This window comes from Sinocyclocheilus rhinocerous, unplaced genomic scaffold (assembly GCF_001515625.1).
Source record: "Sinocyclocheilus rhinocerous isolate Xijiao unplaced genomic scaffold, SAMN03320098_v1.1 scaffold1326, whole genome shotgun sequence".
NCBI lineage: Eukaryota > Metazoa > Chordata > Actinopteri > Cypriniformes > Cyprinidae > Sinocyclocheilus > Sinocyclocheilus rhinocerous.
The window spans coordinates 139,640-152,770 of record NW_015659713.1 but is presented as its reverse complement, the minus strand read 5'-3'; the positions used below and the strand labels follow the sequence as shown (position 1 = coordinate 152,770).

Sequence of the window (13,131 nt, the reverse complement as noted above, 5' to 3'; positions counted from 1 at the left end):
AACAATAAGCATGCTTCAGAACTGTTTTGAGAAGGTGCTTAAGTTTTGAGCCATGAATTATTACTCTGAATTAGGCTACTACTACTATTACTATCTTGTATCCTGCAATAATCATTTACTCAAACTCAATTTATGAGATGAAGGGGAAGAAAAAAAAAAGAAAATCGGCCAAACATATCGGCCAAAAAAAACGGCATCATATACCGGCCATCGGCTGCCCTGATTTCTAAATATCGGCATCGGCCAGTGAAAAACCCATATCGGTCGACCTCTAGTTTTTGACCTACACTAGTATAATTCAAAGGTTTGTGGTTGGTAAGGTACTTTTATTTTTTATTTTTTATTTTTTTTAAAGACACTGACCCTCTTATTCAGCAATTATGCATTTAACTTATCAAAAATGGCAGTAAAAAAAGTAGGTAAAAATAAATAAACAAGCAAACTTGGAAAATAAATAAATTAATACTGTCAAAAACAGTCTTTAATGACAACTATTTAGAAAATGTTATCTAAAAAACACAGATGAAAAGGAAAACTGTGAAACTGAAGCATTGATGCGATTGGATCTTTTTGGGCTGATTAGGGCTGTATGCCACTCCTCAATGAAGTGACAGACAGGAAAAGGATGGATGGAACGTTTTAAGGAAGAGAGATGGTCGAGTATGAAATAACAGATATTCCATGGCAGATGGCAAGTGAAATGTCCTTACAGCATGTTATCAATGTTAACATGAGGGGGCTGAGTTTTACATGACGTGCAAACTGTGGCAAAACAAAGCCACACTCATTAGTTTCACTCCGCATAATTTATCAAGACGGCACAAAAGAACTAATAATTACAGCTGAAAGGTCACAGAACAAGCTTAAATATGAGTCAGTCAAGTTCATCCTGGCAATCATAAACATGCAATTTAATGTTAAACAGAAGCAAAGCTGCACATAAATGCATGTAAACACAACAAAATCTGGATATGAAATGATTCCTCCTTTTACTAGAAGGAAACATTTTATGTCAGTATATAACATGGTTCACATGGCTTATTTCTTCAGTAATACATACAGATTATCCGTTTGACCAATGTTTGTCACCAATATTCCAACTTTTCTACATAAGAAGCTATTGGTTCTTCAATTTCAGGTCAACAATATTGAAAAATGCATCGGGTAGCTCTCTAAACAGATCACATGTAAATCGCAGGTCACATGTAAATGAATTTCATAATTATTTAATTATACTTATTAATTATTGTGTTACACTGTATTATGTATATAAAAATAATATACTTTTTACATCCAATCATCCTTAAATTGTAACAGAAATGCATGACACAGTATTTTAAACTAAAACATTATTACTGTTGTTATTTATATTATTTTTAAATAATATTGTTTTAAAAAGTATATTTAAAGCTGCAGTCCATAAGTTTTGCCTCTTTGTCGCCATCTCTGTTTGAAAACCTGCAATTGCAGATTTTTGCGGAATTATCTTCCTTGCGTGGGTTGTGCTCCGGCGCGGCTGAATCTAATGTATTGAGGTGTATGTGTGGCAGTCAGTCAACGCACCGGTGTGGATATTCACTGTACTTCATAATCACAGATTCTAGCCTACGTCTTGGAATATATGACCCAAATAAGAATTTTCACCGGCTATTGTCATCTGATCAAGTGAGTAACAAGTATGCCACGTTAATGTTAACAACATCAGCATTGCGTGACTATGAGTATGTATTAGCATGTAGATTTCAATTTCTGTACAGTCTATTCTCTAATTGTTAGGGGTGGAACGGTTCGCGGAAAAAAATCGAACCGTACGGTTCTCCACACACGGTTCGGCACGTGCTAGGACCACGGTTCAACTTAAAGGTCCCCTGAAATGCTTAGAAACACGCAGCGTTACGCTATGTGTTGACGTCATTTTAACTGAAACAGGACGACAGGGCAGGACATATCAAGCAGCCCCGCCCCTTTTTAAAATAGCCAATAGCGTTCGTTTATATCACAGCTTGGGCTAGAGCCGTTCAGAGCCGTTGAGCTCCGTAAAGCCGCATTTGACAGGGTATGCCAGCCACAATCTCATCCATATTGCTATAAAATATAGCATTCTGTGTAGAATTCAAATAGCTCCGATACATTTTGTGGTCTGCGCCGACTCGCGCATATGATCCGCTCCGTGCTATCGTGTCTCTGAACCGGAGCAGAGTGTGTGTGCGGTGCGGTGGTTAGCGTGACACAGCGCGAAACCAGACTTCTTTTTTTCCTCAATGGAAAGCATATTTACACTGTTTGAATCGTTCCCTGTCCCCTATATAGTGCACTACGTGCCATTCACTGTACAGAAAATACTAATTCTGTGGACAAGTGACCGATTTCAGCCGCGGCTTCAGCGTCTATTTTATAGTGTAGGGGGCGGGCGCTTCGGATTCTAGAGAGCATTTGATTGGACAGAAAGTTTGATGAGAAGCTGAAGTATGATGTGACGTCAAAAAAAATCCTTGAGCCGTTTTGGCGGAAGTGACACGAACTGCAAGCTTTGAATGCTTATATCTTCTAAATGCAAATTTTGTCACTGTTTTGGAGCACACTGCCTTATAGACAACCTTAAGACTAAAATATTGATACTAACACCCAAAAAACTTTAATTTTGATTTCATGGGGACTTTAAATCTGACAACGCATCTGTAATATGGTTTGCTATAAATAACACGTAAAACAAATAGGGTTCGATTAATATATGTTTCTGTTGATGGATGCGCATTCTGACTTCCCAATACATTACTACAACAGCGATGAAAAAATGTGGACAAACCATTCATTCTTGTTTAATGCGAATGCCGTATGCTGGAATATTAGCATTTATTCCGTCATCACCTGGGTGCTGATAGCGTGCGCGCTCAGGTGAGACCTGAACAGAGCACATTGATATCTGTGTTTAAGCTAAACTCGTTTTTTAACCATTAATTTTATTTATTTATCAAGAAATTCTGGGCATAAATAAGCTTCTAAGTGGAAAAATAGACTATATTAGCGAATAATTGTGTTGGATAGAACTATTTCTCCTGCTCATCGGAACACACGCAAATGCTGAAAGACAGAACCAATCACCCAATCGTTCACTGCAGACGCATGGTTCACAGTGCTTGTTCAAATAGGGCTGCGTTTCCCAAAAGCATCAGAAGCATAAGTAGATCTTAAGAAACCATTGCATTACATTATTACATTACATTACATATCATTTTTACTATATATAAAATTAATTCTGAAAAATGCATCACGGTTTCCACACAAATATGAAGCAACAATAATAATAAATGTTTCTTGAGCAGCAAATTATATTAGAATTATTTCTGAAGGATCATGTGACACTGAAGACTGGAGTAATGATGCTGAAAATTCAGCTTTGATCACAGATGCATTTTAAAATACATTTTAAAATAGATTAAAATAGAAAAGAGTTATTTTTCATTGTTATATTTCACAATATTGCTGCTTTTACTGTTTGTTTGTTTGTTTGTTCAAATAAGTGCAGCCTTCGTGAGCATGAGACTTAAAAAAATATTACAAACTCTTACTGACCCCAAACTTTTGTGTACATGTAATATTTATTTTAAATTGGCTAGTTTGTGCAAGTAAATTTATTTAAACTGGTTGTTAAAAGTTCAAATGGATTGTGTTATGTTCTGTAATTGCTGTCAAAAAATCTGTCAGAAAAAAAATATGAGTTTTGCCTTTAGGGGTACAACAGCCTGGCAGCCTTTTACAAAAAATAACCATGGTTTTATTACTGTAACCACTGTTTACCACAGTATTTGTAGTGAAACTGCAGTAACCACAAATCTGCCATGGTAATAATAATAATAATAATACATTTTAGTACTTATGTAACACCATGTTTATTTTTCATGAGGTACCCTCAAAGATGGACCTTTGAAACTTATCTACCCTTAAATAAACCGTTTGAGAAACCTTGACATAATGTAAAATGTACTTCAACAAGAAATTTAAATTTTTTTTTCTTTGCATTTTTATATCAATATGGTACAAGATTATCCTATTTAAATCAATGTGATAAACTAATTAGGTCAAACGTAATCAAAAAGTAATCAAAAAGTAGTCTGATTATATGACCTAAAATGTGTCAAGTCTCTGGATGTTGTGGGGCTGTCTTGGGTGACACGCCTCTGCGGCATTGCGTGGAGTTCGGGAACAGTGCCTTTGGACTGGCAGACCGGGGTAGTGGTCCCTCTTTTTAAGAAAGGGGACCGGAGGGTGTGTTCCAACTATCGGGGGATCACACTCCTCAGCCTCCCCTGGAAAGTCTATGCCAGGGTACTGGAGAGGAGAATCTGACCGATAGTTGAACCTCGGATTCAGGAGGAGCAATGCGGTTTTCGTCCTGGCCATGGAACACTGGACCAGCTCTATACCCTCACTAGGGTGTTGGAGGGTTCATGGGAGTTTGTCCAACCAGTCCATATGTGTTTTGTGGACCTGGAGAAGGCAATCGAACGTGTACCTCGTTGCATCCTGTGGGAGGTTCTTCGGGATTATGGGGTTCAGGGCTCGTTGCTACGGGCTGTTCGTTCCCTGTACGACCGGAGCAGGAGCTTGGTTCACATTGCTGGCAGTAAGTCAGACCTGTTTCTGGTGCATGTCGGACTCCGCCAGGGCTGCTCTCTTTGTCACCGATTCTGTTATTTATTTATTTATCTCCATTATTTTCATGGACAGAATTTCTAGGTGCAGCCAGGGAGAGGAGGGTAGGGGTGTAAGAAAATATCGATACACGTGAGTATCACGATATTTTGTTTGGCGATACTGTATCGATTCTCAAAAACGGAATATCGATTTTTTTTTTTAAATCATACAAGATTCATGGCAGTTGTTTCGTTTTGAGTTTATATCCCGACTGCTAGATAGCAGTCTTCATTTCTGAACTTAAACAGTGACAGGAAAAACTAGCATCATGGCACGCCACTAATGTTAGCGTTAATATAGTTCGCTGCTAGTAATGGAGGATGAAATAATTATTCCAGATCCCGTTTCAGTGTACAAAGCTGAAGTGTGGCGTCATTTGGGCTTTTAATGTCCACCGCGGGACCGTGGCGCGGGCGCCGCCTCGGTTCCGCCGCTTACCGCATCCCGTGTGAAGAGCCTTCGCGCGGGGCGCGGCGGGCGGTAGGGTCACTGCGCGGCTGCAGCTTTCTCTCGTGGTGAGGGCGTTTTGTACCAGTTGGGGCGGTGTTTACGTCGCGGTCTCGGCGATTCCACGCGGAACATAAGTACAAACGGAAAAACCTGAGAAATCTAAGTGGAAAGGTTCTGAGAATGTTTAACATCTGTATTTATTTTATTGTTTTAAAATTGTTTTGTTTTCTTTAGAAATCCTGCAAGCACTTATTTTTCATTGATATTAAGCAGATGTAATTCTTTTGTTCAGATCAAAATGTTATGACATTGTATGTTACAACTGTAAACTTAAAATGTGAACCTTTAAAGCAGGGTCTAAAAATATATATGGTACTTTTATAAAATACATATTATACATTTAACTAAAGGATACTGCAAGCACTTTAATTTTTCCCCCTTGAGTCGTAACGCACAAAAACTGGTTCAATAACGTTGAATGTTACAGGGACTGATTATTACAAATGCAGATCCCTGTGTTCTGGTTAAATAATTTTTATTTATTTTATTTATTTATTGCTAAGGTTTGCATATGGTGGTGTGCTCTTTATGACAGCTTTCCTAAAAATATATCCTCTATTCCTAAAATAAGAAATATCCCAATATATCGCCTTGCTTACAGTATCGCAACATATCGTATCGCAAACCATGTATCGTGATGCATATCGTATCGCCAGATTCTTGCCAATACACAGACCTAGTGGAGGGTGTCTGTTTTGGTGGCTGCAAGATATCGTCTCTGTCACATGAAAGTCGACTTTAAAAAATCAGAAGTCGTTCAACCCCTACCAGGTTGGGGGAGAGTTGCTCCCTCAAGTGGAGGAGTTTAAGTATCTTGGGGTCTTGTTCACGAGTGAGGGAAAAATGGAGCGGCAGGTTGACAGACGGATTGGTGCTGCGTCCGCAGTAATGTGGTCATTGTACCGGTCTGTTTTGGTAAAGAAGGAGCGGAGTCTTAAGGCGAAGCTCTCAATTTACCGGTCGATCTACGTTCCTACCCTCACCTATGGTCATGAACTCTGGATCATAACCGAAAGAATGAGATCGCGGATACAAGGGGCAGAAATGAGTTTCCTCCGCAGAGTGGCTGGGCGCACCCTTAGGGACAGGGTGAGGAGTTCTGTCACCCAGGAGGAGCTCGGAGTAGAGCCGCTGCTCCTCCGCATCGAGTGGAACCAGTTGAGGTGGCTCGGGCACCTGTTTCGGATGCCTCCTGGACGCCTCCCTGGTGAGGTGTTCCGGGTATGTCCCACTGGGAGGAGGCCTCGGGGCAGACCCAGGACACGTTGGAGAGACTATGTCTCCCAGCTGGCCTGGGAACGCCTTGAGGTTGCCCCAGAGGAGCTGGAGGAGGTGTGCGGGGAGAGGGAAGTCTGGGGGGCTCTGCTCAGACTACTGCCCCGTGACCCGGCCTCGGATAAGCGGAGTTAGATGTAATGGATTACGTTACATTTTTTGTCATGTAATTTGGAATCAGTAACGGATTACAATTTTCAAGTAATCTACCCAGCTCTGCTAAAACATTACTGTTTTTATTTATAATGCACATTGTGTTTTTATAGTTTTGCCCACAAATTAAATTCACTAATGCATTCTAGGCATTACTGTCAAAACTCAGACATAAAATTATTTACAAAGGTTTCGCATATCGGTCATATCATATCTTATAAAAATGCCTCTTGTCATAAAACAGCCGATACTGATAGACCTCTAGATTTTTAGTAATAATGATCATCCATTAATAACTATGTCTGCAGCAAAGCCCTAAATCGGTTAATAAGCTACAAAGGGGTGCTCCATTTCACCAAAAATGTGTTAAACTTGGAGGATGTAGAGAGACAGCAGAAAGATCACAGCGCCAATCAGTTGCTGCACCCGTCAGGCTAATAAGCTAACATCAGTTAGCCAACAGCCTCAATTAGCGGGCTCTGCTGGCCTGCTAGCACTTATGATTCCTTTTACTGAACAACGGTAAATATGTGAGAAAGATATTTACATAGCCACAGTCATTGGTTTATTGATAGTTATATGTTCAAAACGCAGCCGCTATGGGTGCTTGGTCGCGCTCAAACATTGAACACACAGCGCGGGCGAGAGAGAAGCGCCGAAGAAGGGCAGCACACGCTTCTTCGGTGGTAGTTTGGCGGAATCCGCCCGTTAGCAAAGGGCAAATGTCTCCCCCAATCGAATCTCCGAGACGACAGGTACTACTAAATTACAGGAACTGTAGAAAACCTTGGATTAGTCGCAAAAAAACATTGCTCCCGTAGGATAATAAGGATAATAAACAACTCACCGATTACGGCCTTCTCCTTTCGTATCTGTCAGAAATGTTGTTAGGAACGTCTCAACAAAACGCGACGTAATTGGTCCGCAGCACTTTTCAAGTCCGCCAATAGAATTCCACTGAAGTCAAGCGCGCTTGCAAAAACACGTCATCTACGGTTTAACGTCAGTAAAGACATTACTAACCAGTTAAGTATTAATGGTGTGAAAATTATAAATAATACATTTAATAACTTTTATATTAAAAATTATGTAGAACCACATTATTGCCTAAATGCAAACCTTTTTGGAATTCATTATATGATCAGATTAAAACCAATAAAGTTAAAGTTACATATAAAGTTATTCATTTGATTTACCCAGTGAGACAAGTAGTCGCAAAATTTTTTAGAGACATAGAGACTACATGCATCTTTTGTAACTTCGAGGAAGAATCCATAAAACACTTATTTTATGATTGTGTATTTACCCAGATGTTTTGGATTGATGTTGAATATCTAATATTTAAATGTATAAAATTAAAGACTCGGTTCTATGGTAAAGATATATTTTTGTTGTATAAAAATAAGAGTTTGGAGCAACATTTGGTGATTAATTTAATAATTATGTATGGGAAATACCATATACACAAACAAAAATGGACTAATAATAAACCTATTTATAAACATTAATAAACATTATTTAAAATTTAACTTAAGGATTACATTGAAGCCTTAAAAGATCTAAGCAAGAAGGATGTATAGAATTTTTGAATGCTTTTCTTATGGAAAATGTCTTGTAAGTTATCCCCTGTAGTTGTTTTTTTTCTTTTCTTTTTTCTGTTTGTTCCTTTGATGCTATTATGAATGTAATTGATAATAATTGAAAACACTGTGATCCTCTATATGTGTATGTTGTGTTACTGTTCTTGTTGTGCAATTGAAAAAAATCTGTAAAGACATTAAAGTTAGAGAAATTTCCTTTAAAATATCAAAATCTATGACTGAAGTTTTTAATTGGATATTGAAAATTCTTTAAAAAATCATATTCACTGAACAAAAGTACATAATATTCATTGAACAAAAATTAATTCCTATAAAATAAATGTTGTAGCCTACATCTCTTTTCCAGAATGTTTTGGACGTCTCTAACTCTGTCAACAACCTTTGTTTTTTTGCTGCTTTTTTTTTTTATACAAACGGAGTTGCATGATATAGTACATCATAACATTGATTACAATAGTATTATTTGTTTTATCATACAGTTCATAAACAAGATTCAACGATATGGATCTGCTTTGAATGGCATTAGAAACAAAAATCAAGAAAGACATGTAATTGTACTATAGGCACAGCTTATTATTTAATCAGTCAGTTGACATTTTTTGACATCTGGTGTGAGATTGTATTCATTTTATATATGGTTTAAAAAACTAATTTTGTATATGGTTTAAAAAATCAACAAAAATGATTGAAATGTGCATAGTTTAATAATCATGATTAGCCCTTTTAACATTGATCAGATTCAAAGTTTATAGCCACAGAGGTTTTGGAGGTTCTAACAGAAAAGCTGTTGCCGTTGTTTTAAAGTTAAAGAAATTAAACTTGTTTATTAATTGGAGGACAATCACAATTGTAGGCCTATATTAGATGGAATATGTCCTTTAATAAGTCCTTTAGTCAAATATCAAGTGACAAGTCAATGTTTCATTAATATGCCATATAGTAGGAGTGTCTAACCCTTATCCATTTACCTTACATAAAGCAGTTCAAAATCTTTGACAACATTTTTTTTCATCACCTGTAAGTCTAAAAGTTAAGGTGCTTTGCAATTCTTTTTGACAGAAGAATTTCGAGGTAATGAGTGATGAGACTACAGAAATGACAGGAAGTTGCTTGAAGTTCAAGTCAGAGAGGTGACCACATATCTTCTGAAACTAACACCCCATTAGTATTCAGAAGCTGTGTCTCATTTAGAAGGCTGCGCCCTCGTTTAATTACCATTATAGCTATCTCACAATGTTTACATATGAATAAGAGCCCACATTAAAGTCTGTCATATAAATTGGTCTCTTCATCAGAAATTAGCCTTCTGATTGCCACCATTGATGGACAATTTTTAATATTAAAAATATCTGTATGACATTATATTCTGCAGTTCTTCCCTGTTGTACCCAATATCTATACTTTTCAAATTATCATATCGAAGTTAGAAATTCAAATATTGTGACAAAATTAATTTTGTAGGGTGCCACAAGTTTGTTAAAATTTCCAAAGGGTGCCGCGACTAAAAAAAGGTTGGGAAACACTGGCTTAGAGTAATCAAACTTGTGCCAAAGGACTTGAGCTGAGCTGTCTCCTCTAATGAAAAAAGTAAGGTTATATTTCTTCTAGAGTGAATGAAATAGTGGCCACAAGGGGTAGGCCTATTGTTTGTCATACAGTTGTAATGACTGCACACCATATTGCTAAAAAAAGGTGCATTAATTAATAATGTGAAAGCGATGGACAAAAGACAGTAACGTTACACCTTTTTGAAAAGAGAAATTGAACATTTTCATTTGTGGACTTGAAGAAAAATGAATGCAGTGAGATCAGACTGAAAATAATTATTTTAAGGTCAAACTAACACAAACAACATTAACATTTTCTTTTTTTCATGATTTAATCTCATCCCCACCCTCTAATCTGAGCTCATTTACAAATGTTATTACCTCGTCAGTGTGTGAATAGAGGACAACAGAGACTTCCAAGACCTCCTGATTGGCTTTTGTTGTCAGGGGCTTTTCAGTGCAATGTGATCAGTCTAAACACATAGTTGTGCTGTATTGAAAGTCTACTCCGAATCAAACATCTGGTGCCATTATTCTTTGAATGTCAGGCAATGCAAATGTCCTACATTCATACAAATGCAATAAGGCATAATTGTGACCCTCAGCTGAAGCTACGAGTTAAGAGGAAAATAAAGCAACTGAATTTTGAAGGATGGTCAGATTCAGACACTGGTGATCAAAAACATTGGGTGTCTCCAACCTTAATCTGCCCTTGACAGAATTTTAGTTATTCTCTCCCTTTAATAAACACCTAAAAGTTTTTTTATTTTTATTCAGAATGTTCTGCAACGTAGTATTTTGTACCTAATATTCAAAAGCTACACCCACCCTTTAACAAATGCAGGGTATCTGCATGTTTCAGATAATGAAATTGAAGACAATAGTATTAATGGCAATTACTAAAATGATTTTGAGACAAAAAATTTTTTTTTAAAATATATGGTTAAATACAGTAATATTGTTAAATGCATCCTTGCTGAATAAAAGTATTACATTTCTTTCAAAACTATTTTCAGTTTTGGCAGCATACATTTGGTACAAATGGTGTTTTCAGGCCTTTTAAATATCTTTCCATTAAATTCAAAACCTCCACAATTTATTAATCCATTTCCTGTGCTATTTTGAAGACTTTTTATTGCCTTTAATTAAATTTTTTTTATCAACAATTGGATAATCCAACGGTAAATAAATAATTTAACCCACAAAGACATTTTATAATTTTAATAATGAGTTTATTTATACCAACAAACAAAAACATTGTTCATCTCTCCCTCTCTCTCCCTTTAACCGTTCATCTTTTGACTGATGGGCCGAGCAGCCTGTGTGTGGTAGTGTGTACCTGCCCTTTCCAGAACATTCCATCAGACAATATTCCAGAGTTGAGATATGAACATTACACCAAATGACATCGCACACACAAACCCCTCCCCCATCAGTTTGTTAAAAACAGAATCAGACAGCAATACAATAAATAAAAGGATCAGAATTAACACTGATGAGGAGGGGGAAGGGCAGGCAGGCAGGCAGGCGGGCGGACGAGGAGAGAGAGTAAGAGAAAGAGACTGAGAGAGATCAGGTAAAAACAACATTTTGTTCAGATTCGTCTTTCTCCCCGGATGCAGGGAGAGGCTGGATGAAATGTTATATACAGTTGTATGTTGAAGGGGTAGGAGGAAGGAAGGAAGGAAGGAAGGAAGGAAGGAGGGAGGGCGAGAGAGAGAGAGAAAGAGATAGAGAGGCCGCGAAAGGCTGGTTTTCGCTCATACCAGCACTGCTCCACTAGGAGAAAAATCTAATTACAAGGACAACAGAATAACAATAACAAAAATAACAAAATAAAAGGTACATGGCATTTACATATTAGCAATGAGAGAGGAGGAGATAGGAAGGATGGAAGAAGGGAAAGACAACCAGCTCCAGTCTCGTTTGCCAAGTGTTCATGGTGTGTGTGGGCTCATGTATCAATGTGTCTTTTGGATGAACATCCGCTAAATCCACATTTAACGGGCATGCCGATGTATATAAACACACACACAGTGTACACTCCGCAATGCACAACTGTAATCAATCAGAACAGCTAACACAGCTATTGATGGGATTGACCTACCAGTTATACGTGTGTGTGTGTGTGTGTGCATGCACAAAAACAAACTAAAGGGAGCACGTTTTTATAATGAAACCAGATAAACCCTGTCTCAACTTATCCAAATATCTAAATATTCTCCTTAAAAGAAATTAAAACACAAAAGAGTGTGCAATGATTGCTTAAAATTGACATTTGCACATATTAAGACACCCATTTTCGTCTCTTGACACACAAACACTGACATCTCACGCTCGCTGCATCATAAAACACGTCGCAGTCCTTGCTTTTGTGCAAGAACTCCCAAAGAAAGCTAAAATGTATTACTTTAAGAGCAAAATTACATTTAAATGAGCTTGATATCTCATATCATTGTTTAAAAGTCAAATGGATGGTACCAGAGGCAGAGAGCAGTAACTGTGCGGTGCTCTTCCTGCCACTAGGGGGCACGTGTGCCCTTAGCGGCCCTTCACAGTCTTTAAACCTAAACATGACAATCATCATATTAAATTTGAATCGACCTCATTATCTCCTCCTGTGATGATTGATGTCATTAATCTGTGCATCACACACTTCTTCCATCATGGGAGAACATGACCACACATAACACGAGGTGACAAGTGTGTGTTTGTGAGAGAGCGTGTGCAAGAGAGACTGTTTGGAGCTGCTTTTGGGAAGGAGAGAGGAATGAGAAAGAAGGGATGAGGAGAGAGGGCTGACGACGTCGCAGTAATGCCAAGGTTACAATTAGGTGTTGTTGCTCAGGGGTCCCGGTGCTGAGCTAGACTGGGCTGGACCGTCTGAACCGCTGCCCTCTGCAAGAGACACATACATATTATGGAGTTAATAAAAATACTGCAGGACATGTGGATTCACAAATCCATACGGACTGACAGAAAGGGTAAATCAAAGGCATTTGGTCTGTATGTGGGATCAGTACCGTGTGAGGCAGGTGTCGTCTGCGAGCGAGCATGGGGAGGAATGAGAATGGAGTTCAACTGTGGTTGGATAGACAGCTCTGCGTGGGGGGGGGGCAAAGAAGACAAAGTTAGCCATCGATATCTAAATGTGTCAAAACCCTAAATAGCTTTACTTGCGTCATAGGATGAGAAAGCAGTCTCAAATTACAAGCAGCAAAATTATTACCTTCTAAGTTTCCTAAAAGCCAAAATTTGATGCATGGGTTGTGACAAGCTCAAGAAAAAGCAAAGTTGAATTACAAAATGTACCATTTATACATATACTCAGTATTTGCAGAGCTCCAGAC

General features: G+C 38.1%; 2 protein-coding genes across 5 annotated transcripts in view; both read right to left on the bottom strand.

Annotated features, from left to right (window-relative positions):
* LOC107724156 (zinc finger protein 27-like) overlaps positions 1 to 7,570 on the bottom strand; it is a 22,997-nt gene extending 15,427 nt beyond the window's left edge. For all 4 annotated transcript variants that reach the window (XM_016532959.1, XM_016532961.1, XM_016532962.1 and 1 more), the window contains exon 1: positions 7,481 to 7,570. The gene's annotated coding sequence lies outside the window, so the exon portion shown is untranslated. The remainder of the gene's footprint in view (positions 1 to 7,480) is intronic.
* A 3,452-nt stretch (positions 7,571 to 11,022) lies between these two features.
* LOC107724158 (glycogen synthase kinase-3 beta-like) overlaps positions 11,023 to 13,131 on the bottom strand; it is a 27,363-nt gene continuing 25,254 nt past the window's right edge. Inside the window, exons 9-10 of the mRNA XM_016532963.1 lie at positions 12,805 to 12,882; positions 11,023 to 12,679 (exon numbers count right to left, since the gene is read on the bottom strand). Coding sequence (XP_016388449.1) covers positions 12,612 to 12,679; positions 12,805 to 12,882 — 146 coding nt within the window. The 3' untranslated portion in view covers positions 11,023 to 12,611. The remainder of the gene's footprint in view (positions 12,680 to 12,804; positions 12,883 to 13,131) is intronic.